The sequence below is a fragment of the Panthera onca genome, chromosome B4, assembly GCF_046562875.1.
Source record: "Panthera onca isolate mPanOnc1 chromosome B4, mPanOnc1 haplotype 2, whole genome shotgun sequence".
Lineage (NCBI taxonomy): Eukaryota > Metazoa > Chordata > Mammalia > Carnivora > Felidae > Panthera > Panthera onca.
Window position 1 is genome coordinate 74,302,174 of NC_138345.1, and position 26,944 is coordinate 74,329,117.

At 50.7% G+C, this 26,944-nt stretch overlaps 1 protein-coding gene across 3 annotated transcripts in view; it reads right to left on the reverse strand.

The window, feature by feature from the left end:
* VDR (vitamin D receptor) overlaps positions 1-26,944 on the reverse strand; it is a 57,210-nt gene that overhangs the window by 6,292 nt on the left and 23,974 nt on the right. For all 3 annotated transcript variants that reach the window (XM_060657817.3, XM_060657819.2, XM_060657818.2), the window contains exons 2-6: positions 26,458-26,605; positions 15,637-15,767; positions 7,548-7,732; positions 7,157-7,277; positions 4,247-4,418 (exon numbers count right to left, since the gene is read on the reverse strand). In XM_060657817.3, the coding sequence (XP_060513800.1) occupies positions 4,247-4,418; positions 7,157-7,277; positions 7,548-7,732; positions 15,637-15,767; positions 26,458-26,605 (757 nt within the window). The remainder of the gene's footprint in view (positions 1-4,246; positions 4,419-7,156; positions 7,278-7,547; positions 7,733-15,636; positions 15,768-26,457; positions 26,606-26,944) is intronic.

Here is a 26,944-nt window from a genome sequence, read left to right on the forward strand (position 1 = left end):
GGTCTAGGCATCTCACCATCCTTGTCACTTTTCCCTCGATGCTCAAATCACATTTTGAAAATATAAACTAATGTCCCATTTTGGTTTTAACTCATTAGACAATAAAAGATGCTCATTATTAAATCTTTGGAAAATACAGGAAAAATATCAACGTGAGTAAAAATTGCTGTATAACCACAATGACCCTTTTGGTGTATTTCCTTCCTATCTTTTTTTTTTTAATGCAGATACGTCTTTTTATTTTTATTTTTTAAATTTTTATTTACATATTTTAAGAGAGAAAGAAATAGCATGCACGAGCTGGGGAGGGGCAGAAAGAGAGTGAGAGAGAGAATCCCAAGCAGGCACAGATCCCGACTCAGGGCTCAATCCCACCAACCGTGAGATCATGACCCGAGCGGAAATCAAGAGTCAGACGCTTAACTGACTGAGCCACCCACGTGCCCCTGAAATCTCTTTTTAAAACATGCTTGAGTTCATAGTAGTTCTGTGTCCCACTTCCTACACCATGAGCATTTCTGTAGCCCGGTTCATAATGAGTTGCATAAGATTGTATTTTATCAACATACTGCGGTTTATGTAATCAGTCTCCCATCCACCTATTTTTTGGACATTTTTGTTGCTTCTAATTTTTGCTATTTTTAGTAATTCCATGAGGCATATTTTCTGTACATAACCTTTAGTTCAATGGCCCACTTGAAATGGATGGCCAGAAGTGAACAAACATCCCACGTGAGCCTTGCCAGAGAGAGTTCAGTGGCACCCTGCCAATTGTGATCCAGGCACACTGCTTCTATGAAAGCAAACCTAGAACGACCTCAAATTACAGCCCAGAAATCCAGGGACTTTTTAAGTGCAATTCACGGCCAGAAGTGGGGATGGTGGTGGGCAGGGTACAGGTGGAAATAAAGGGGATATCAGCAAGAGATCTCGTTCCTGCTGACAGGCACCAGCTCAGGCTCTGTGTCTCCTCTCTCTGACCTGTGTCATATTTATACCCGGGTCAGTTTTCACACCAGTAACTGGCCGCTTCTGGGCATCTGCAAGGTGCTCTGGAGACCCACTGTCTCGTCCCCCCACCCCAGCAGAGCCCGGCCCCTCCCCGCTTGCATTCCCACAGTATCTCCAGCAGGCCTCTCTTGGCTCTTATCTCTTTATAGCAGTTGTCTCAGTGTATATCTCTTCCATCAGACACTGAACCCTGGAGGCCAGGAACTATGTCCTAGTCAACTTGTAGCCCTCACAGGAAGAAAGCTATTTGTTACAGAAATGAACAAGGAATACAGAACAGAAGGCATAGGAAGAGGGATGCACTATGACCCCAGGCCTTTGACCCAGGAAGGATCCCCTGGGAATAGAAATGGCAGTGAGGTCAAAGGCCTCACTTTTGCCCAGAAGGCTGGGCCCCAGTTGGTTTGGCCTAGTCCCTCTTATACCTCTTGGCAATGAAACCTGGGGGTCCTCGGTTCTCAGATCCAAGATGGCTCCCGGCCATTTGGATGCTACTCCTGATGCCACTTCCTCCATGCCTTACTTTTGAAGTGCTGAGGGAGGGAGATTTGTGGGGTGCAGACTGAGAGGTTGAGGGAGGGGAGGTGGGAAGCAGGAGCAGGCCCAAGGCCATGTCACCGTGAAGTTCACACCCTACACACTCATTCAGTCCCGCCCCACTCTGGTCCCAAGTATGCGCTGGAGTCTCAGCCTCTCCCCTCCATCCCCCTGCACTCACCCACACAGAAGTCTCATTCTGCCCTCCCCACACCCTCCACCCCTGACTACAGGCAACAGGATCAAAGCCAGGATGCAGCCACTGTTCTCTCACTTCTTGGGAAACCAGCAGAGCTGGAGACCCACCTGGGTCCCACCAAAGCCTGGGAGTATCCACATCAGTGTCCTTTCCCCTCACCCTCAGAGCTCTTGCCAAGGCCGGCTCCGTTTTTACTGGAACACCTTCCATTCTGAGATTTCTTTTTATTTTTTTAAGTTCATTTATTTTGAGAGGGGGAGGGAGAGCCAGACAGAGACAGAGCGCGAGAGAATCCCAAACGGGCTCCATGATCTCAGCACACAGCCCAACTCGGGGCTTGAACTCAGATGCCATGAGATCATGACCTGAGCGGAAATCAAGAATCGGACGCTCAACCACCTGGGCCACCCACGTGCTCCTCATGCTGAGATTTCTTAAGTCAGGCTGAAGAGAGAAGCCAACCCAAGCATGTGCAGGATCAATGTAACTGATTTTGGATCAATAGCTGGATTGATTCAGTGTCTGCTCCTCTATACCTTACTGTGGCCATGAATGCAGGGCTAGACTAGGGAACTCTGGAAATGAGCCTGGATATGGAAGGACGGGGAAGACTGCAACTCATTCTTGGAGAGAGACACCAAGGGGCGGCGGGTCATGCTATTTGTGTCAGGGTGTATGTGGCAAGGGTAAGGGATGGGGGCCAAGGGCATGGGAGAAAAATGGGGGCTTGGGTTGCTTACTTCAGGGGGCTGCCTTGGGGTCACCTGGTTCAACAGATGGCTTTTTTTTAGGACAGTTTCCGCATGTGTGCAATCCCAGCCACCACTCAGAATCAGCAAACGTGAGCATCTGGACAGAGCTTCAGGGGCGCTCTCCCCCAGCTCCCCACCAGCCCAGGAAAGAGGAGCACTGCACACACAGCTCCCTGGAACTAGGGTGGAAGCCGGGTGCTACCGTGTATCCATCGGCACCTTGAAGTGTTTTTGTCTCTAGCTGTTTACACAAAACAAGACTCTGGAACCGAGAGAGTTTGCAAACACTATCTTGAAGAGTGTAGGAGGGAGCTGGAACTCGCGGGAAGTGGAATGTGTTGTCAGTTCCAAGGAAAGGCTCTGGAGGGTAGATCCCAGGCCCAGTGCACCACTCAGCCTACAGGTGACACTCCGCAGCTCATTCCTGCCGGATGCCACGGTGACCCTGGATTCTTTGGCAACCGAAACGTGCAACGCAGTAAGAGCGTCTCAAGGGTGTCTCATTGCAGTAAGGGCGTTTCATGCTTTTCTCTTCTTTACAATTGTCACGTTCATTCCCAGGGGAAGAGCATAGGAGGGCCCCTGGTATCTGAGTTGCTGACAGGCATAAAATAACATAGAGCTAGCCGTCTCAGGGCAGGTACACACTGGGCAGAACTGCGTTTGGCTCTGTGAGTTGTCACCATCTAGCTGGCAATGCAGTCATTTAGACAGTAGCCGATGGCACCCTTGCATGGCAGAGAGATTCCCAAAACAATAAATAGCATGTCACATTAATTTCCATCCAGAGCTGGCCAATGTCAGGTCTTTCTAGGCTCCCAGAATTCCAGCAATGAATCTGAGCATCGGCCTCTAGAAAGCATCCGAGGCCCCTTCTGCTGCAATTGCAATTATTGTTCCCGAAATTGATGGTTTATAGTGCACGTTAGTGATTTCTTTCTTTCTCTCCACTACATTGTGTACGTATTGCATGGCAATGCTCCAAATGATATAAATCATATGTCAGTATAGATATAACTAGCTCCCCACATTCTACTGAAAGTGTCAATGCTCTATTATTTTAAGAATATTTAACACTGCATGGCCATTTAAATATATGTGCCATCATTACCAAAACAATAAAACAGGTGAGTGAATGAAATTTGTAGCAATGAATCCATAACAGAGGATCTTTACTCCAGTAGAACTCCTCATACCTATCTGTTTTGGCAAAAGGTCTCAGTATGGTTAGGAAAAGGGCTTTTCATGGAAATTGGGGTGAAGGAGGCCCCGGTTACATGTGCCAGGAAAACTGTCTCCCTCTGGGATTTGAAATTACTTCACAAGTCTTCTTGCCCAACCCTTTCTCCTCTCTATCACTTCATTTGGGTGTCAGCATTGGGTGTGAGAGATTAATGGAAGTTTAATTTAAAGGATTAACATGAGGGTTAGACCCAAGCCAGCTGGAGGGGACGTGGCAGTGAACTTGGAATTCTAGACCTTGGCTCTGACACATACTGACTCTAACACTAGAAAATGATCCTGGCTGGCCACCGACCCTCTCTGGGCTTTTGTTCTGTCATCCAGAGACTGTGGGAGTATGGATAGCTCTCCAGTGCTGGCCTGCTGAGTGATGCTGGATGGGCTGTACTTCCCAGAGATCCTGCTGTAGGAGGTCTGGGGTAGGGTCTGAGTCTCTATTCTGGGAAGCAGTGGATTGACCTCCAGGCCTTCTTCTAGCTCAGTCTAGGATTCTGACTCTTCTTACCTGAACCCTGGAATCATCTTGGCAAAGCCGATGACCTTTTGGATGCTGTAACTGACCAGGTCAGCCAGGTGGGGCAGCATCGAGAGCTGGGACAGGTCCAGGGTCACAGAAGGGTCATCTGAATCTTCTTCCCTCGGATCCAGATTGGAGAAGCTGGTCGGCTCCATCACATCTGAGGAAGGATGAGGAAAGAGAAAGAACTTCTTGAGGATACGTGAGCCAGACACTCTCCTTCTTGGCTCCGTGAGGACCTCCTGTGCCCTAGCAGCAGGTCTGGTCAGGAATCCCATAGTGACTGCCTCTCTCCAAGGTCACTGGCCAGGAATCCCATAGCGACTGCCTCTCTCCAAGGTCACTCTTCAGTCCAGGCTTCCCTCTAGGATTCCCCAGGAATCCTAGAAACTTTGAAAAGAAACTTGAAAGAAAACTTTCAAGCAGAGCAAGGCAGTGAAATCAAAGATCAAAGATGCCCCAAGAAATGAGACTTCCTTGAGCCACGATGTTACAGACCATGTGTTTCTAATGACCAAATCAAACATGAATTTGGAACCAATGAACTTATGGAAAAGATCGTTCTAAGTTGTAGACCTCGCTAGTGATTCAAGATCTACAACTTAGAACGTCTACACTTTTCCTCAGTAAACTAGAAACAAATATGTTTGGTGCCAGTGTTTGTAAAGGTGCAGGGAATTAGGCAACCCTTGTGACACGGGGTGCTAAAGGAAGCATAAATTCATGCAAGTAATCTAGAGAGCTATTGAAGACAGCAGGCGTCTGCAACCTACAATTATGTATGCCCTTTGACCAGTAATTTCACTTCCATAAATTCATCATAAGGAAAAAAGTCTGGAATAAATGCAAATCTTCAGCTACAAGCATATGATTATCTTAATGAAACACTGGGACACAATCTAGACCAGATATGTTATTGTATATTCATACCCCAGAATACTAATCAGCTTTAAACATAATATAAAGGTATATTGAATAACAGGAAAATATGATATACTGTTAAGAGAAAAAAGCAAGCTACGTATATTGTGTCCAGCATAATCCCACTGCGTAAATATACATATGCATTTAAATTTTTAAAAAGATGGGAAAGAGACATATTACAGTGTTAACGGTGACTACCCTTGGGTAGTAGGCTTAAAGATTTTACATATAAATATATATATATATTTATTGTGTGTATATATATATATATATATATATATACATATATATAATTTAGTTTATATTTTCTGAATGTCTCTAATGAACATGTATTACGTTTGCTTTAAAAATGTTAACTAGTTTGGGGCACCTGGGTGGCTCAGCTGGTTAAGCATCTGACTTCAACTCAGGTCATGATCTCGAGATTCGTGAGTTTGAGCCCCATGTAGGGCTCTGTGCTGACAGCTCAGAGCCTGGAGCCTGCTTCAGATTCTGTGTCTTTCTCTCTCTCTCTCTGCCCCTCCCCTGCTCATGCTCTGTCTGTCTCTCAAAAATGAAGTAAATATTTTAAAAAAGTTAAAAACGTTAACTAGTTTGAATTATTTATTTATTGATTTATTTATTTAATTTTTTTATTAAGTAATCTCTATGGCCAACATGGGGCTCAAACTCATGACCCCAAGATCAAGAGTCACACACTCCTCCAACTAAGCCAGCCAGGCAACCCTTTAAATAAACACATGCTATACTGAACATACCATTGGTGGGGGTGAGCACCGCAAATCAATTAACCTTTGAGGGGATCAAAACTCCTAAATAGTATGGAATTATTCAAAGCTGGATGTATAACATGCAGACTGATCCTCATTGGTGCAAAATACGCCATTAAGTGACAGGAGCAGCTAAGTGGGTAGAGAAAATTAACACACGGGAGGAACCCCTACAAGACAAGGGGTTCATAGGGTCAGTCAGTCCGTGAAATGGCCACTGCTTTTCTTTAGTCCCTCACCACCTCCCTCCTGTCACTCCTGGGTGGGTAGACACAATGGTCTGGCTCCATGGCTATCCTCGTCCAGCTGCACTGAGACCCCTCCCAATGCTTTTGGATCTGGGCACAGAAGCACCATATCTGAGGGTTCTAGTTCCCCAGAGGGAAGGGGCTTTCCCATCCCTGTCCTTTTGCAGGACTCACACAGAGGGCAGAAGGGTTGGGTGAGAGGCAGAGGGATGAAGGATGGGGAGAGGAGGGGCAGGACGATAAGGAAGAAGGTAGAAAAGGACCATAAGAGGAAAAGCAAGCAAGTGCTGGAAGTGACAGGTCCTCCAGCGCCTTGGTGGTTCCCACAGAGCTCCGGGGAGGGGGGGGGGGTGCGGGGGGGGGGGGAGGGGAGGCTATGCTCGGACCCACATGTTCTTCCCCTGGAGTACCACCCTCCAAGGCTCTGAGGACTATAGGGAAAGAAAACTTTGTAACTCTGTGAGGTGATGGAGAGGACCTAAACTTATTGCGGTAATCATTTTGCCACACCTCCAGGTATCCAATCATTACGTTGCATTCCTGAAACGAATATAATGGTACATGGCAATTATATCTCAACTAAACTGGAAAAAAACAAAAAACAAAAACAGAACCCCCGAGAGGCCCAGGCTCAAAATACCATTTAAAGGAACCAGGTTAGCCCCAGGGACGGAGGCAGGGGCAGAAGCCTTGTTTGGAGGAAAGAACAGGGACTCTGCAGACAGAACCCGGCTTGGCCTCCCCCCAGCACCGGCCCTCGGGCTAGTTAGCCCTCTTCTGTTTAAGACAAAAAGAAAAAGAAAAACCCCAAAACGAAGCAGGGTGGGGGTTGTTCGGAGGACACTGGCACACAGCTACCCTGCCATCCGCAGCCAAGGGCAGATGGGCTGCGGGAGCTCTGGGCCCTCCTCCCACGCTGGGCTCCCTGGGCTCCCTGGGGGCGGCAGTGGGCTCACCGAGCGAGGCCGCGTAGTGATCTGAGCAGGTGGAAGACGAGTCCCCGGAGAGGCTGGGCGTGTGTCTGGAGGAGGGCCTTGAGGGAGGGCCGCCTCCGCATGCATCCCCACGAACCGGAGGCTGGAAGGGAAGGACGGGGGATCAGAGGCTCACATTTGGGGGCCACTTTCCCACCTTGCCCCTGATCTCTGGCAGGAGGGGCTCTGAGGAAGGCTGACGGGAGGGGGAGGCCTCCCCGGTGCCAGAGGGACGGAGCCCCCCCCCCCCCGCCCCCGCTGCCCCGGTGTGGATGCCCGTGGTCCTCCGCGCCCACTCCCCACGCCCCGGCTCCCCCTGTGGCTCTTCACCACCGCAGCTCATCCTTCCCGGCCAGCCGGCGAGCACGCGTACCCGGAACTGGGTAAAGTCGGCATAGGTGGGGTCGTAGGTCTTGTGATGGGCATCCAGCAGGATGGCGATGATGCGCTGCTGTTCCTCCGAGAGCTTGGGCCGCAGACTGTCCTTCAAGGCTTCCTCCTCCTTCCGTTTCAGGATCATCTCCCGCTTCCGCTGCACCTCTTCGTCCGTCAGGATGACTGGGGGGGGGGGGGGGGGTCAGGAAGAGGGATGTGAAAGCTTCCTCCAGGTACTAACGGCACAAGAGGGGAGGGGCTGCTCCCCTCACCCTTGGAGCTCACAGGGCGGGCGTGCTTCCTGCCACAGGTCCACCCCATGGATGGAAAACTGGGTTTCCCATGGTGAAAAGGCAGGTGCATGAGAGAGGAGGAGAAAGGATTTGAGAGGTGGGATGCTCAGGCATTATTAGCGAGTCCGGGTTCTCAGGAACGAGTGATACGATTCTGGGCAAACCGTGTGAACTCTCTGGGCTTTCCTCTCATTAATCAAACCAAGAAGTTTGTTCCATCATAACTCTTCTAAGGTCCCTTTGTTGCTCCTGCCTCCGAAAAGCGTGTGTATGTGGGGTGGCAGAGTGGTGGCAGTGATAACCCCTGCCTTGAAGGATGGGCTGTTTTGAGAACTGAATGCATGCCTAGCACAGAGCGGCTGCTCATTCCGGTCTCTTCTCCCTCAACCTTCATTGCGCATGATCTCGAGGGAGACATTGGGGGAGGAAGGGTGAGAGGCACTGTGTGGCCAGTCCCAGTGTTGGAAGCTGGGAGATGCTGAAAGGCCCCTCTTTGGAGCCATTCCCACACCCAAGTTTCCAGGCATGGGACTCGGGCATCTGATCTACTCTGACCAACTTAGAAAGACTTTGCTCTTTGGTTCCCGCAAAACAACCCCTCCTCCGGCCTGTCTAGTCTTGAAACTTCTGCCCAAGGAAGTTTTCCAGGCCTCTAGAAGTCCCAAAGATAACACCGTGAAGCTCTGATTTGCAGTTCTCTCCAGCTGCTAGTGAGGGTGTCTGACAAGGGGGAGACCCCACCATCAGGCTGTGCAGGGGCCCCAGGGCCGTGCCCACCTCGCCGCGCTGGGCAGCTGCCTGGGAGGGCGGGGCTGGGAGCAGGGACGCCTGGCACAGCAGCCGGGCAAACAGACCTCCCGGCCGGGGCTTGCAGAGTGCTGGCGGCGGGAGTGGGCACTGGGGCCCTCGGCCTGTAGCTACTTGCTCTGTGCTGGTGTCGCCAGCGCTTCTGCCCACAGACCTGGGGAGTTTCACAACAGCAGGGAAAGGAAGTAGAACCCCAGGGTGGGTGGGTTCTGGGCTTTAAGAAAGGCCCACTGGCCCGGCCCCCTCAGGTGGGGGGAGAATGCACGAAGCTGGTGGGAGGGGAGGGAGAGCCTGGGGGGGGGGGTTGGGCACCCAGAGCCTCGGGCACGGCAGGAAAGGAAGCCTGTGGCAAAGGATGTTGAGTTCCCTCCACAGCTGAGGTAAGCCATACTAAGAGGACCGCAGGAGGCCACGCCCAGGTTATTGACTCACCTGCCCAAAGAGCTGCCAGGCCTCCTCCCACAGAGGGTGTCTGCTCAGACTCCAAGAGGTCAAGTGGGGTGAAAGGGGAAGGAGCAGGGAGCATTCCATTCAAGACAAGGTGCAAGGCCCTAGCCTCGGGAATCCAAGATTAGGTGTCTGGTCTTTCCTGCTCCCCTGAGGGTGGGTGCTCTGCCTGTCACACCAGACACCCCAGAACGTGTTTCTCAGCCTGACTAGGCTTTGATATCCCCTTGGGATTCTATGACATCCCTCTCCCGCTCAGAAACCTTTTCTGGGTCCTTCCTGCTTACCACGGTCCAAATTAAAGTCAAGATTCTCCATGCTTTTACGTCTTCCTAACTTTGCAGTGTCACTTCCCAGGGCCTCTGGACACACAGCTCGTGCTCTGGTCACGTCAAGATTGCTGACCTGTGAACATGACCCGCTCGCTCTTGCCACCTCATTTCCACTTACGCTGGATGCCTGTCCAGCTGGGTCTTCTCTCCCCTGTAGCGGTGCAAGCTCTGTCTACTCTTCAGCCCCCAGTTTACAGTCCTCTTTTACCACGAAGCCTTTCTGGATTGCCCTGATCTGCACTGTGCATTCATTTCTCATTTCTGGGGCGTGTCTACTGTCTCCCACACACACTGGCACCAAAGTATCTTCCACTCTGTAATATTTATGATTAGTACAGGCTCCAGTAAATGCCTGCGCAGATAGAACCTAAGATGTTCAAGATCTCTTTCACTAGGGGCACCTGGGTGGCTCAGCCAGTTGGATGTCTGACTCTTTTTTTATTTTTTAACTTTTTTTAACTTTTTTTTTTTTTTTTTGAGACAGAGAGAGACAGAGCATGAACGGGGGAGGGGCAGAGAGAGAGGGAGACACAGAATCGGAAGCAGGCTCCAGGCTCTGAGCCATCAGCCCAGAGCCCGACTCGGGGCTCGAACTCACGGACCGCGAGATCGTGACCTGAGCTGAAGTCGGACGCTTAACCGACTGAGCCCCCCAGGCACCCCTGATGTCTGACTCTTGATCTCACTCAGGTCATGGTCTCACGGTTCCCAAGTCAGGCTCCATGCCAATAGCTGGAGACCGCTTGGGATTCTCTCTCTCCTGCTCTCTCTGCACCACCTCTCTCTCTCTCTCTCTCTCTCTCTCTCTCTCAAAATAAATAAATAAACTTAAAACATAAAGATCTCTTTCACTAGAACCATAGGATACCTAAGGGGGTGGCGAACATCTTACACTTCCTGTGGTTTCTGCATAAAGGCTAGCCCAGCGAGGCTTCCTGGCCATGGTGTTGACTCCATAGTCTGAAAGATTGCACACCCAACACATCTATGCTGATTGTACCTACTATGTGCTAGTCATTGTCCTTTGCTCAGGAAATGATAGTGAGACGTGCACCAGCACTGCATGTACCTTAAAATGGCAGGATGGCACACATTGAATGCCAGTCCACTAGATAACTGAGCCCAGCTTGCCTTTTTAATTTCAATAATTGTGACTGAAACATTTTCAAGACAGAATACCTTGTAACAGAACACCCGTAACATCATATTACCTTTTCTTGATGATTCAGAAGCATCATCATTCGGAACAATTACTGGACTTTGCAGGAACAAGGTTATAACCTCAGAATTGTATAGGGCTGTGTCCGTGCACTATATGACTTAGCCTGCTATGATTTGGAGTTCTTTTTCTTTTTTAATTGAAAAAAAAAGTTTTTTTAATGTTTATTTATTTTTGAGAGAGAGACAGAGACAGAGTACGAGTGGGGGGAGGGGTGCAGAGAGAGAGGGAGACACAGAATCCAAAGCAGGCTCCAGGCTCTGAGTTGTCAACACAGAGCCCAACATGGGGCTTGAACCCACGGACCATGAGATCATGACCTGAGCTGAAGTTGGACACTTAGCCAACTGAGTCACTCAGGTGCACCAAGGAGCTCTTTTTTTTTTTAATGTTTATTTATTTGAGAGAGAGAGAGAGAGAGAGAGTGCGTAGGGGAGGGGCAGAGAGACGGGGGACAGAGGATCCAAAGTGGACTCTGAGCTGACAGCAGAGAACCCGATGCAGGGCTCGAACCCACAGACTGCAAGGTCATGACCTGAGCTGAAGTTGGATGCTTAACCGACTGAGCTACCCAGGCACCCCTGATGTGGCGTTCCTGTGCTACCTCACATAGCTTTCAGTCACCCCCTCTCTGGTAAGCTCTGTGTTGTCCCTTTGTATCAGTGCCTGCCTTTCTTCCCATAAACAGCTAACTTCTAGTCTGTTGGGGAGCTGGAAATCCTGGTAATCAAGTTTTATGAAGAAAAAAAAAAACAGTGGTAATAAAAATGGATTAAAAATATAGAACTTTTTATGTGCTGGACACCGTTCTAAATGTTTCTTAAACATTAGCGCATATATTTAGTGCTCATAAAAACCTCTTAAGGCAGGTGCTATTATCCCCAGTTTGCAGATGAGGGAATGGAGGCCCAGAGGCTATGTACCTTGTTCAAAGTCATACAGCTAACACATGGTGAAGCCGGTATTTGGGCCTGGGCAATAAGGCTCTAGAATCCGTAACTGTAACCACTACTCCCTACCGCCTGTGATTACAATTGGCTCTGCTTGCTCAGTGGGACTCTTGTCCTCAGCCCTGGAACACACAGAGTGTTCCAATCCGTCTGAAGAGCATGGAAAAGTAAATAAAGTAGCAAAATTTGTAAATGATTTACTTTCAAAGGACAAAGTTAAGAAGATCCAAGGTTAACCTTATGCCATTGTTCTTCTCAATCACTGTATCAAATAGCTACTGCCTTCCTGTGTGCAGTGCTAACGAAGGAAATGCTGAGACCTGCCATTTTCTAACGGGGGCTGCCAATCCCCGAGCCTCCCTCCAGGCAAAACTGTCTGGAGACCGGGTAAGTCACAAGTGTCTCACATGTGCAGAGGCGCATTGTGATTTGTCAAATAGGTCATTGTTTAAAGGGGTTGCTAATTTCATGGGGAATGGTGCGTTTTTTAAAAATCACTTTCTCAAGAAATTTGCTACCGAAAATGCCGTGACCATGATGTAGGAGGACCCACGTTTTGGAGTTGAAAAGCCTTTGACCTAGAATAAGAGTGAACAGGTTCTGAAAGAACATTTGATGGGCTCTCCAGTGAATAAAGCACATGAGCTGTGTTTATAGATTTTGTGAAACCCATATGGCTCCTCTGTAGCTTTTCTGCCTTCCGTCTAGGTTGCCTGCTGAGTCCTAAAATGGTTTTGCGCACGGTGCTCCCATGCAGGATGTTCCCTGTTTCATGAAGTCTAGAACTGCATTTGGAAGTCAAGCTCTGGAAGTGTGATCAAGTGAATGACACGGACAATAGCAGATTTGGGAGATCTTTCTGATCTATAGACCCGTGGGAGATACAGAGGTACAAATGAGCATAATGGGGAGCTAATGTATTCAACACGTATTTATTGAGTACCTATGTTGTGCCAGGAGCTGTGCTAACTCTGGGCAGAAGAGACATACATCTGTAAAAACATGGAACAAACTAACATATAGGTGTTTCCACGCAGGATAGGTCAACCAGAAGTAAGAATTCAACCATGGAATTTCTTGGGCTCCAAGGAATAAAGTCAACTAGGACTTGAAGAAAGAGAAAGGGAGCCTTTGGTGGGAACAGTCTCTTATGCCCATCCCTTTGGGCACCTGGAAGGTGCCTGGAAATGCACAGCGGGGGAGCTCTGGCCCACTGGGGGTACCTGACGGGCTACGCCAGGGTGGAGCCCACTCACCTGGCCCTTGGAAGCAAACAGACCTAGGTCAGAATGCCCATACCACACCATCTTATTAGCTTAAAAGCATGAAATTTTAATTCCTCTGCGCTTCCCCATCTATGAAAAAAACAACAGAAGTATGTACATCTTTAGGGATTCTTATGAGAATTTAACCAGAAACAGCATGTATCTTGCACTCAGTAGGACTTCCCACACCCAGCCCCTTCCCCTTCCTGAGCTGCCTCTAGGGAAGGGCCCCCTCTCTGCCCCTGCCAGAAGGGAGCCTGTGTTTGCAGCTCCCTTCGTAGCGAGCCGCCCGGAGGTGTCCGGGGGGTTTTGCAAATGTTGATACAAAATTGTCTCTGGGAGGCTGAGCCTTAAGGCAATCACCAGCCCAGGTGATAAATGAGCGGCTCTCCTAGGTTTCTGAGTTGGGAGCTCTAGGCTCAGACACTCTGACAGACTTCTTTAAGCTGGGCTAGATTGACGCAGAGAACTACAGCTCTTCCTGAAGGACCCTCCCTTAGAGCAGCGGCAAGAATGCGCCTAGTGCTAGCTCAAACTTTCCATGTAACAGGAGCTCTGGGGCCCAGACTCCAAGAGCTCAGCTCTACCAGCCCACACCTCACTCACTAGAGCTCCCTGCACGGGCATCCTGAGATTGGGGGACACAGGGCTGCCCTGGGCATACAGCAAGGTAGGGGTGTGGGCCTACAGTGGATATACAGCAGCGTGAGGACCCAGGACTGTCCTGAGCGTATAGCAAGATGGGAGCACAGGGTTGCACACAGTAGGGCAAGGACACAAGTGCCCTGGGCATAGAGCAGGGCAGGGGTGTGGGATTACTGTGGATATATAACAGGGTGGGGACAGGGCTCTGTTGGGGAAGACCGAGGTTGTGTTTGGGATGGCTGAAGGGCAAAGCTGTTGGGAGTTGAGGGGTGGGCATCCATTTGTGGATTGCGGCCCCCCCCCCCCACCACACGGTGTTCTTGGGGGGAGGCACTTGGACGCACCCAAGACCTGTTCATCACCATGGATGCAGAGCTCTCTTTGCGGACCAGGAGGGATCTAGAAGCAGACATGGAGACTCGCGTTCTGACTCCAGTCCTGGTAGTTTTACTTTTCTGGGTCTCAGATGATTTCCAAGTGTTCGCCCTATTCTAAGTGGATGCAACACCTCCTTCCTCCTGAGACCTAGGAGAGGGGCTTCTGGAACAGCAGTGAGGCTGGCACCGACCAGACGTTCTGGGGCAGAGCCTTACTGAATCCCAGACGTGTAACCATGGTGGTTCTTGGTTGGCAAAAGCCTGAGACGCAGGCTCCCTGCCCTGTGGAGGATGTGTGCTCCTTGGGGGCAGGAGCAGGGGCTCTAAGAACCGCATCTGGTTTGTGTCCACCCTCGTGCCTCGCACAGAGGAGGCCACACTAAGCCAGTGTGTGAGAAGCCCCATGAGGCACTCAGCCTTGGCCTGCTCTGCTCCAGGATAAACACGGGAGTCGGGTGGGGCAGGGGACTGGGCTAGGAGAAATCAGCATGTCCAGGCCTGCCCGCTCCCGTGGGGGCGAGGAGGAACAACAGCCTGGAAACTTCTTCCAGAACTGTCAGTGTTGACTGGGGAGCCGGGATCAGGAGTGGAGGGCTGTGATCCCCAGGCCCAAGGAGGAGGCTCCAGGTGAGGGCCTTCACGCTGTCTCTGTTCCCCAACAACAGAGAAGGGTTTTTTTCCCATCAAGGAAGAAACTTTCCATCCCCTAAGCCCTATCCCGTGACTCTTCCCTTGTTCCGGACACATCTTCCCTGTACCTGCCTCCCTCGCCCCCCAAAACGATAGCCCCATAGCCAGGAGGGCCTCCCGGGGTGCCTGCATCTGAGCACCCCTCCTTAGCCTCCCCAGGCCCACAGGTTAGCAGGGCACAAGCCTTGTCCCGGGGCCAAGGAGGGGATCAGCGTGCAGACTGCAGACAGGCAGGGCTGAATGTGCAGGGGGCACCCATGCCCAGGCTGGCCCAGTGCCCTGGTCTCCAGGCCGGGGAGGGCCAGGCTAGCCCCTCCCAGGGTCTGCTGAATTTAATGGCTACTCTGGTTACCAAATAACTGGTACCACAGCTCAGAAACAAAGTCCAGGGGCTGTTTTTAATCGAAGGTTAGAACAAACGAATTTGCTGTTGGTCCTCTCCTCCAACCCGAGAGCTGGATGGGAAGTCCTAAGACTGCTCCTCTCTCTCTATCTGGATCCAGAGGGTCATCCTAGAGTCCGGTGCTTCCCCTCACAGACTCTTTCCCCCTGGTCTCCTCTGGGCTCCAGCCGGCAGATCCGCCCAGGGACCAGAGTGGCAGGAAGGCTGCAGAGGCAGAGGGGGGACAGACCCCAGATGCCAACTGGGCTCTCAATATTCTCCTCACCACTCCTGTCCCTCCCCAAGCTCAGCAGCTCGCTCTCCCAAAGTCCAAAGAACCCTGGGTCATTGAGCAGGTTGGTGAGCATAATGATGTACTCTTGGAGGAGGACTGCTCTGGGCTCAGGAAGGCAGTGCCCTGCGCTGCCCTCCTCACAGGCCTCACTCTGGAGGGGCTGTCCCAGGCCTCTGAGACGCATATACAGACCCTAGAGAGGCTCGCAGTACCCTCTTGGTGCCTGGACCCTGTTGTTCTGGCCTCAGGGCCCCAGCTCCACATGCAGGGCGCCAGCAGCCCCAGGGGAAGGACCGCACACCTCTCGGGCCAAACCTGCGTGAACAGCAGCATGAAACCTTCCCCTTCTAGTGCTGACCCCCCGCCCTGGCCCCCGAGCACTCACACTCCTTCATCATGCCGATGTCCACACAGCGCTTGAGCCGGCACGCCTGGCAGTGGCGGCGATTGTCCTTGGTGATGCGGCAGTCGCCGTTAAAGGGGCAGGTGAACAGCGCCTTCCGCTTCATGCTTCGCCTGCCGAGGGAGAGAGCACCTGCCACCTCTGTGCCACCCACCTTCCAGCCTCGGCCCTGGCTGCCAGCAGGGACTGTGACCACCCAGACCTGCCGGCAAGACCCCTGGGATCTCCGCGTCTCCCACAGAGAGTTTGGGGCCCGGCCCCGGCCGCTCTCAGTGACCACCGCTCCCTCCCCCCACACTCCAGGCTCCTCCTCTTTCTGTCATTGCCTACTCTGCTCCCATCATCGCTTTCATTTATTTATTTTATTTACTATTTGAAAGGATTTATTTATTTATTTATTTATTTATTTATTTATTTATTGTTACTATGATTGCTTTTTTTAAAAAGTAGGCTCTACCCCCAGGGCTTGAACTCATGATCCAGAAATCAAGATCTGCCCACTTTACCCACTGAGCCAGCATAGCGCCCCTGATTTACTTTGATGGCACTCTACTTCTCACTCTATTGTTATTATTATTATTATTATTATTATTATTATTATTATCATTACTACACAGGAAATACATGAATGAATTAGCCTAGTGAAATTTTTAAAAATACTGGGGAATCTGGGTGGCTCAGTCAATTAAGCGTGGGACTTCAGCCCAGGTCACAATCTCCAAGTTCCTGAGTTCAAGCACCCCCATCAGCCCCTTGGGCTCTGTGCTGAGAGCCCAGAGCCTGGAGGCTGCTTTAGATTCTGTATCTCCATCTCTCTCTGCCCCTTCCCTGCTGGAGCTCTGTCTCTGTCTTTCTCAAAAATAAATAAAGAAACATTTTTTTTTACTAAAGAAACAAAAATCCTGAAATCTGTAGAGCAGCCCTCACTGCTTTTAGTGAGCCATTATGAGAGGTGAGGGCGCTCGTGGCCGCTTTAAGTCATCTAGAGCCTGGAGGTCTGTGATTAGAGCGTCCCTGGTCCAGGAACAGACATGCGCATGGGTGCGTGGAGAAGGGAGGAAGGGCCCGAACCGTAGCTTTAGGCATCCAGGTAACATGTCCAGAGAGAAAAGGCCAGATGAGCGGGTTGGGCCCTGAGGTCTGGCCTTGGCTTTCCAAAAGGCAGAGGAAGCAAGGATTCTTCAAGGACAGAAAACTACCAAAGGTTCTTAGCTAGGAAGCTGGTCTCCTCGGCCGCTGGTATTCTATGTAAAATTGTGTGTGTGTGTGTGTGTGTGTGTGTGTGCACGCGCGCGCGCCTATGCGTGCATGTGCAAGCTTGAGGGCTCATTTTCCTTAATCTGGCTTTCTCCCCTGCTGCCAGCCACACCACATGGGATTTGGGGAGGCTGCATCATCCGTGTCCTACAGGTTCCTCGTGCTCTTCCCAGCCCTAGCAGGGGCAGGCCCCACTTGTTTGCCCCAGGACGGGTGACAGGAGTTAGTTGGGGCGGGATGGTGGCAGAATCACTTTCTTTGTGAGCAGCAGCACCTTCCAAGGAGCTGTGGCGATAGATGCCCAAGCCTTGGAAGCAAAGGCCCGGGTCCAACCGTTTCTCTCTCTTAGAGAGGAGCTGGCCACACACTAGTTTTATTTCTTGGTGAAAAATGGCTCACTGTTCACATTCACTAGAAGACATACGGAGTTTAAGACAAACATACTCGTTGGCGGATAATGGACAGATGGTTAGGGGACCCAAGAGACTCCTGGTGGACCTCCTCATTTCATAGATGGGACCACCGAGGGGAAGAAACTTTTCAGTGAGGTGATTTAGCAAGAAGTGAAGGCTCCCTGGTTGGCTGTTAGAGATGTGAGGCTCAGCTTTAGCTTCGTGTACAACCCCTCTCATCTCTAGAAACAAGGTGCTCAGTGAGGTGGAGCCCACAGGCAAAGAGCTCCAGGCGGCTGGCTCTTGAGAACTCAAGGCCAACGATGACCCAATGGCCCATGAGGTAGCTGCTTTTGGTTTTGGACCTTGGCTGCCCGTACCCTCCTGTTATGCCTCTTCTGACCCAAGGGGACCCCAGTAGACAGGGCTACACAGGGAGGTGGAGAAACATGAGGCTATGGGGGTCAAGTCCAGACCACTAAAGGCCACATCCACCCCTGCAGTGACTACCCAGGCAGGGACTGTACTTTAGGCTTTTGCCTGCCTTTAAGAAGGGCTTTAGAAAGCCCTTCTCCTTGAGCCTCCATCCATCTATTGTAGTTCTCCAGAGGGACAAGCAAATATGGAGGTACCCTGGCTACCCTGAAAAGAGATACTGCTGTCACCACCGGATGTGAGATGGATTCACTCCTTTACTCCTCCCCCTCTTTCCCACTCGTGGCTCCTGTGGCTCTGCCTATTACCACAAAGGCTCAGGCCCCAGAATGCCTGTAATTCTCTAAACTTATTCAAGGGCCAGAAGTTTCTAATTCAGAGTAAACTCTCATTTCCTTTTTTTTTTTACAACCAGGCATTTTGCCCAGAAGTGGAGGGTCTGCTTTTTCCTTCCACCCACTGTCTTGTCTGGCTCAGAGCTCTTCCTGTTCATTCTCCAGGGTTTGGGGCACCAGGAGGAGCCTACATGTGGCACCTCCAGACACATAAGCCAAAGCCTCCCACCAGCCCTGTGCTGGGGGCTGAGAGCTCCCTGAGGCCCCCCACGAGAGGCAGCCTCACATCCCTTGGAGGCCTGTCCCTCCTTCCTCGGGCTCTAGTGCACCTGCCTCTGACTCTCACTGGTGGGCACCTCTCCCACCTGCCAGGTCGCTCAGAAAGAGATGTGGACCATGACCATCTTTCTTTTATCTTCCTCATTGTAAATCTGAAGCCCCCCTCCCAGGCTTCCACACACAGAGGACTTGGAGATAGCCACTCAGCCCAGCATTGCCTGACAACAGGAGTGGACTCTAAACAAGGCTGGGTTGGAATCCAAAAAAAAAAAAAAAAAAAAAGCAGATCTGGCTTAAAAGAAAACACTGGGGAGGGAGGACCCAGTATCCTTGCTTCCAGCTTTGTCTCTGTAGTAGGAAGTACTCTCATGAGTACTGAGAAACAAAGCAGGAGGAAGAGGAGGGAGAAATGGAGAAGAAGGAGGAAAAGGAGGGGGAGGAGAGGAAGGCAGGAAGGCAGGAGGGAGGGAAGGAAGGAAGAAAATGTTAAAAGCCTTCTGGCCAGGCACATTATCTCCCAGTAAGGCTCAGATCTGGCGTAAGAATGTCACTTGTGGGAGCACCTGGGTGGCTCAGTCGGTGAAGCATATGACTTCGGCTCAGGTCATGACCTCACAGTTCGTGAGTTCGAGCCCCGCGTCAGGCTCTGTGTTGACAGCTCAGAGCCCGGAGCTTGCTTCAGATTCTGTGTCTCCCTCTCTCTCTGTTTCTCTCTCTGTCTCTCAAAAATAAACATAAAAAAATGAAAAGAATGCCGCTTGTGCTTTTCACCCTTTGCCACACTTTGTCCCAAAGCCCACCAACTTTGCTGCGTGTCTGCACATTAGTTGAACAACGCAGAAAGGAGCCCATAAATTCATGCAGCTCTTAAATTATTAGTATGCAAAATTATAGTAAGCAGTTCTGCCCTGGCTTCTCTAAAGACAGAATCAGAGGCAGGACCCTGGAATTGTAGCCAGGAAGATGGAGGTTAGCCATCACAGAGAACACTGTCACATTCTGGAGCGTGGGTCGGTGTTCAGGAGATGGAAACTCCCTCACCGCCTCCGACGGCCGGACCCAGGTCCTCTTCTGAAATGGCTTTCAGGTACACCCAGTCCAGCCCAGTTGCCGGGCTGCAGGTCCTGCGAGCTTGAGACCCTGTTCTTCCCCGATCCCCTGCCTTCTAAGGGCACTTCCACACATGTGGCTGTCATCTAGCCTCTGCCCACAAGGAGTCAGAGCAGCCAGATTGGCCAGCCGTGGCTCTGTGCTTTGTCCTAAAGATCCACGCCCTGCCCTGTCTTCCTCCCAGTGCTAATTGCTTGTGAGCTGGTTCAGTTTTGAGAAACAAGAGCTTCGAGTTTCTGTGGGAGCCCATGGCCTTAGCTCCTCTCTAAGCCTGGACCCTGTCATCCTCTGGATGGTTGGCAATTATACCCCAGCTCAGGAAGGAGGGGTAGGGGTGGTGCAGCCAGGCTAAATATAGACACAGTTTCTAGAAAGTCAGGGGTGAGAGAGGACATTGACCAATTCATCAAAACATGACAGGCAATTCACAGAAGCCTGAAGTGCCTGAGGCCAGCGTCTCGGGCTTGGGACAGTAGGGTCCTTCTCGGGTAGGTGGCCCTATCACCAGAGACACACCTTGTGAAACCCAAGCCCGGGGCCAAGTACCAGCTCTGGGCTCTGTCTCCACCGCAACGTTGAGTGCCACAGAAATCTCGGAGCCTGGAGCCTGTGTCTCCCTCTCTTTCTGCCCTCCCTTGCTTGTACTCTCTCTCTCTCTCAAAAATAAATAAAACATTAAAAAAAAATTTTTTTAAAAAGAGAGAGAACTGGTCCAAGGGCGCCTGGGTGGCTGAGTCGGTCCAATACCTGACTCTTGATTTCGGCTCGGGTCACGATCTCGCGGTTCGTGAGTTCAAGCCCCGACTTGGGCTCCTTCCGCACTGACAGTGCACAGAGTCTGCCTGGGATTCTCTCTCTTCCTCACTCTCCCTGCCCCTCCCCACTCATGCTCCATCTCTCTCCAATACATTTTTTAAAAAAAGAGAGAGAACTGGTCCATCACATCATAGTATATCCATGCAAGATGACGGGGCTGTGGAAAGGACAGAGGAAGAACGTGGAAACGGGAACCAGCTTGAAGAAATGCTCTGTGGTAGATAAAAGCAAGGTGCGGGAGGGTGAATGTAGTATATACTCCTATCTCCCCGTGCACGTGCGTGCCTGTGCACACACACATAAACCCGCACACGTGCTTTCATATAAAGAGTCTGGCAGCGAACACAGCCAGCTGGTGACAGCGACAGCTTCTGGAGGAGGTAGGGGCACGGGAACTGGGTAGGGAAGGAGACTTGCTTTTCACTCATATGCCCTTCCGGACCATTTGCTCTGGAAATGGGAGCTGCTTCTTTTGAAACCATTTGCTGCTGCTTCTTTTGAGCTGCGCACAGGAGTTATTTACACACACATTCCAGGTTCCCCGAGAGAGGAGAGGAAAGGGCTGTCTGTTCTCAGAGGCAACACACTACAAAAGGACGATGATAATAGCCTCCGCTTCCCGAGAGTCTTCGATGCATATTATCTTTGCATATTATCTCCTTTGCATATTATCTCCAAGGCTATCAACGACCTTTCAGGATGGGCATTATCCCTATTTTACAGGTGATATGAAAAGGACTGGAGGGTTAAATCACTTGCTTCACATCACACGGCTAATAAGTGTGAAAGCAGGATCCGAATCAAGATCTGTTTGATTCCAAAGCTTCCAGTATTCTTACATAACATCATCCTCCTTATGAATATACCGTACCTCAATGCAAGCCAGAGTAGCCATCAAAACGTGCCCCCTAGGGGCGCCTGGGTGGCTCGGTCGGTTGAGCGTCCGACTTCAGCTCAGGTCATGATCTCACGGTCCGTGAGTTCGAGCCCCGCGTCGGGCTCTGTGCTGACCGCTCAGAGCCTGGAGCCTGTTTCAGATTCTGTGTCTCCCTCTCTCTCTGCCCCTCCCCTGTTCATGCTCTGTCTCTCTCTGTCTCAAAAATAAATAAATGTTAGAAAAAAAATTAAAAAAAAAAAGTGCCCTATAAAGTTCAGGAACGTGCAGCAGAGGCCCTTTGGGGGTCTCCTCTGGCACAAAGCCATTGGGAGAGACACAGTCCCTGAGAGGGGTGGTTTGGAAATGAGGGGTAACCACTGGTGGTCCTCTCCACTGGCCCTATACTGCCATAGCACAGGGACGACCCCCGCGTGTGCCGAGAGTGACTTCCTGCCAATGAGCCTTGATGAGAGAGCTGAGTTCCCCCGCAAAACGTAAGATCTTCTTCACATGCCTGCAGCTGCCTTTCTTGACAACTCCAGTGACATTCCCTCTGAAATAATCCGGCCTCCTCTACCCAAGCTTCCAAAACTACTCTTGACCCATCTGCGGACAACCTTCCTCGTTCTCTTTCAGTCACAGTCTCGAGCGGCCATGGAATAGCTTCCAGCTGCCAAGCTGAACTGGACAAAGTTTTCTCCGGCAGCCCCGACGTCGTGGGGACTCATTTACTGGCGCTCATAGAACGCCCTGCTCCTCTCTCCTCTCTGTTTACTCCAGTGCTCGTAAGCCCTTTGAGTTTTAAGTCGTTGGCCATCCACCTCGTTTCTCTGCTCCCCTTCACATCACAGCTCTTGCAGTATCAGCTGGGTGGACTTCCTGAAAGCCAGAACATTCCTCGTGTTCCCGGATCCTCACCAGCCTGCCTTTTGCCCCCTGCACTCCACAGGACTCATAATTAACAAGGTCTCTGAGCACCTTGAGGCCCGCAAACAAGAAGGCATTTCTCCACTCTGTGTTTGTTAGCTTGGCACTTGCAATGCACGCCTTCACAGTGTCTGGATTAAGGAGGCATCAACAAGGAGGAAGAAGACAAGAGGAAGAGGCAGTGATCTGTTTCTCAACCCTGCATTCCAAGACCACCTTTTTTATTCCACCTTTTTTATCTGTATTCTTTTTTCCCCTTATTTTATTTTATTGTGTTTTGAGACAGAGAAAGAGAAAGCGAGCATAAGCAAGGGAGGGGCAGAGAGACAGAATCTCAAGCAGGCTCCCCGCCCAGCACAAAACCTGACATGGGGCTCGATCTCACTGCTGCCAGATCATGACCTGAGCCGAAATCAAGAGTCGGAGGCTTAACTGACTGAGTCACCCAGGCACCCCCCAGGACCACCTCTTAAACTTCACCATATCTTAATTCTCTTCTTCAAAGAGGTCCCTCTGATTTTCTTCGGTCCTTTATACCTTTTCCTTTATTTTATATTAGAGTCTGAACTAAGCCACTCATGACCAGAGATTCATTCACATCCACAGATCATCCAATATATATATATCCTTTGTAGTAGACCTACGTATTTTTCCCCTCTGGCCCTTACTTATGCTCTGGCTGTTAACAGAGCCAAGACATATAGCCTTTTACAAGCCTACCCATGCCATTTTATTCACATTGGACATATCATTTTGCCCCCCAGGATATCCATGTATTCCAGAGGAACGTGAAGCAGAAACAGCATGAAATAACTTGTAGGACAAATTGGCCAACAGTGGTCTCTAATGGTCTCTATGGTCTGACCATAGATCAATAGAACTGTGGTCACTGTCCAACCTTCATAATCCCATTTTGGTTTGATTATGAATTTTGGACCTGCTGGGATGACCACAATGAGCTCCTATGGTAGGTTAGTTTGACTATCTTGGAAGTCAAACCAAAGACTGAACAGTCAGACTGGTCCCCAGGGCTTGGTAAATAGCCAGTGACTCAGCACGAAAGGGATCCTCTTTCCTTGAGAACACCATGAAAGGGTTGAGTGAACTCCCCGAGAGCAAGGACTTGGTTGCACTTATCTTTGTGCTCCTAAGGATGGGGAACCTGACACAGAGAAGGTACCCCCCCCCCCCCCCCCCGCCAATGTAGACCTTTCTTCCTGGGATCAGGATTTCACAAACAGACATAAGTGGCAAGGGGGTTCTATCTGAAATAGACTAAAAATAGAAAAATACCAAATAGAATTTGGATGAAGTAAAGGAGAAGCAAGGGGAAGGGGGAGAAAAGAGGAGCAATTATGTATATTTAATTGATTTTTCTTTTTGGCAACAGTTATGTTCTGTGAGGGCACCATGAGCACTGAATTAACACATACTGAACCACTGTTCCCAGGGTTAGCTTCCTGGAAGCCTCTGGTCATAACATTTTCATCAATCAATCAATACATAACCTTGTTTCACATGTGCTATTTAAAAGGACCTTACTTAATATATATTGTTGATTCATTAAAACTGAACTCAGCCAACAGCACTATAGCTCATGTCTGAATGAAGCTTCTTGAACACTTGTTTTCTTTATAAGGCACATCGAAGCTTTCTTGTGCTTAGTTAGGACCACTTAATGGCACTTCAGCACTATGCTTGGGGCCATCCTAAACAGTGGAATCACCATCAAATAGCACAAAAATGCAAAAACTGTGGTACTAAGCAGCCCACAAAAAGGACACTTGTTTGTAGCATGAGAGCTGAAACAAGAAGGCAGGATGTCACCTTGTTCCACCTTGGCTGGGAATGTGTGCGTCGTGGGTCTTGATGTTTTCACCACTCTGACACCACCATGACCACAAAATTCTGCAAGTATTGATGTGGGGACTACAAGGAAGTTTTAACAAGTGGCCAAGTTTGTGAATACAGAATCTACAAATAACGAAGATTGACTGATTGTGTGTGTGTGTGTGTGTGTGTGTGTGTGTGTGTGTGTGTGTGGTGGGTAGGTGGGGGGTGGGTGGGTGGGTGTGTATTTTTATCAAACAAAATCAAGACAAACAACAAGAGGTGTTGGCTCTTCAGAAAGTGCATCCTGGCCCAGTCATCACAGCAGGGACAGTAAAGACACAAGGCAGACAAGGACAGGGGAACAGGACAAAAGCAGAATGCTGCCCGTAATACCAGCACTTCCACACAGGGGTTGTTGGAAAGAGGGGCTAAGGGTGGGTGACATACAAACGTACCATCCCTGTCCATTTTGCCATTTCCCACACCTAGCCCTGGGCATCAGGGAACCTGTCTTCCCTCCACCTAGATGCCTACCTATCATGGTCCTGCCTCAAGGAGCAGTGGTGTGTCTGAGGGGAGGAAGCACAGGTGCATGGGAGTTGGAGCCACTCTGGCAAGGAATTGACCTCCAGTATGTCAGAACCCAATAGGCAGCCACCTAAGAGTCCCATCTCCCAGAGCTGAACCCCAGGGATAGGTGACCTAGAAAGAGAGGGGGTTGGGGACAGGGATCTAGGAATTAACCAAACAGCCCCAAGAGCTGTTGGAGACCTTTGGGTTGCAGATGGGTGACGTATGACCTTTGGTCAGAGTCCCCATATTGCCAGCTCTTTGCCCAGTGCCTTGATAACAGATGCTCATTAAAATCCATTGAGTGAATGTGTCAAAGAAAAAAAAACAAAAGGAAGGTGTGTGGCTGGAGAGACGTTTGTTTATTTCATGAGGGCAGCGTTCCATGAAGGACGTAAGTATTGACCCATCAGGTTCCAAAATAACATATCATACTTTATGTTTTTTAAAGTACTTTTGTATATGTCATCGAATCAATCCCCAGACTAACACTATATACAAGAGGAGTCAGATATACAAAGTCAGGTGCGTGGTTGAGGTAACTGAAACAGAGAAGTCAAAAGATCTGAGCAAGGACGGGCAACGGCATGGCCACCGCTATAGCTCACACACTTCTAGCTGCTTTTATGGTAGGAAGCAGCCCTGATGTGCGCACACACCCTCCTTCCCCATTATTACTTCAAAGGCCGTGGCAGGAAAGGGTCCAGGTGGGGCTCTGGAAGGCCCACCCTGCAGGAAGTGCAGAGGAATGAGCCGCACGGCAGCAGAGTCTGCAGCCAGCGATGCTGCAGGTCTGGTTCCCCAAGCTGGGGAGCAGCCTGCCAGGAAGCCAAGTGGGCAACCCGCGCCAGGCCAAACAGTCAATTAGCACCCACAGAAACCCCGCTGCCCAGCGACTGCTCAAGGCAGGGAAACTCCAGGCCAGCTGGTTCCCAGGACAGGGGGCAGGTGAGTTGGGAGCTGTGTTCACAGACGGCCCACGAGTCCTTGTCCTCGGTAGGGGGAGGAGGGGGCAGGGCAGGTATCTCACAATGTCCCAGGCTCTGATTCACTCTGCCCTCAGAAGCCAGTGGGTGGGCCCTTCAGTTCAGACAACCAGGCCGACCTCTGCCTTCTTGTTCTGGACCTGATTCACTCTTTCCTCTCTTGCTGGCCTTTTCTTTACTCACCTCCAATTAAGACTCTTATACAGAAGCTCTTTTTTTTCATGTTTTCTTCCAGGCTTCTCTCCTGCTTGCTCTCTCTCCAATATATGCCCAATGCTCATTCTTCATGTTTCTCAGTCCTATACTGCGATTCATCACCTTCCCATCCTTCCCTCCTGCCTTTGGATGGGAACACCCTTCATTCAGCCTTTCCAATACCTTCCCCATACTGTTTGCACTTGTGACACTGGGCTCGCTGGAGAAGAGGAGAGGCAGCGGGTAGAGAAACTGGCCCTGACTGAACAGGACGGCTGGCACCTTGCTGACATCGCCTGAGCTTTCCATCCTGGGACAGCCAGCCATGGGTGAAGATATGGGCACAGATCAAGCACAGAGGTCCAACCAGGGTGCTATTTCCCTTGTTCCAAGGAATGGTTTCATGTGGATGGGAGGACAAGCTCTGAGGCCAAGTTCTAGGACTCCCCCAAGGGCACGCCTGTGGTCATCCATCTGTTAGGAGGCCCTGTCACTCCAGGACAGACATGTGGGTTAATAGAGGGGACTATGGGTCAAGGGGTAATGGGAAAGTGGGGACCTAGACAGAAACCTCAGGAAAACCATTTCTGAGAAGGTCAGAGGACGTAGCTGGAGCTGAAAGGAGGGGAGGAAGAAGATACTCTCACCCAGACCCTGTTACTCCCGGTGGCTGTAAGAGCTCGCATGTTCCATGGGCACGGGAAGGACAGAGACAGAGAAGATGCAGGGGTTCTCTTCATGCAGGGAAATCTTGCTTCCTCTCCTTCCGCTGGCCCCTGGGGAGGACTCACCTGAAGAAGCCTTTGCAGCCTTCACAGGTCATAGCATTGAAGTGAAAGCCGGTGGCTCGGTCTCCGCATACCCCACAGATTCGGGGCACATTCCGGTCAAAGTCGCCAGGGTCAGGCAGGGAAGTGCTGGCTGCCATCGCTTCCGTCCCTGCAAGAAGAGCAGGCAGGCCAAGGCCAGAGCCGGAGTCAGTGCCAGGGCTGGCTGGCATCCTTTGCACCCCTACCCCCATCTGCCAGGAACTCGGCGAGGTCGGGCAGCTCCCCAGGTTGCAGGCCTGAGCAGGATTTCTTTGGCGCCCTCGTCTCGTGACGCGCCACACCACAGCTTACCCTCTGGACTCTCTGTGGAGCAGAAGATGGGCTCCCTCTCCCAAGTCCGGAGCGATCTGCGGGGGGCGCTGTGGTGAGGCCACTCAGAGCGTGGTTTGCGTCCAAAGGCTGCATCTGCGGCCTACTAGCCAAGCTGCTGTGGGTGAGGTGTTTAGCC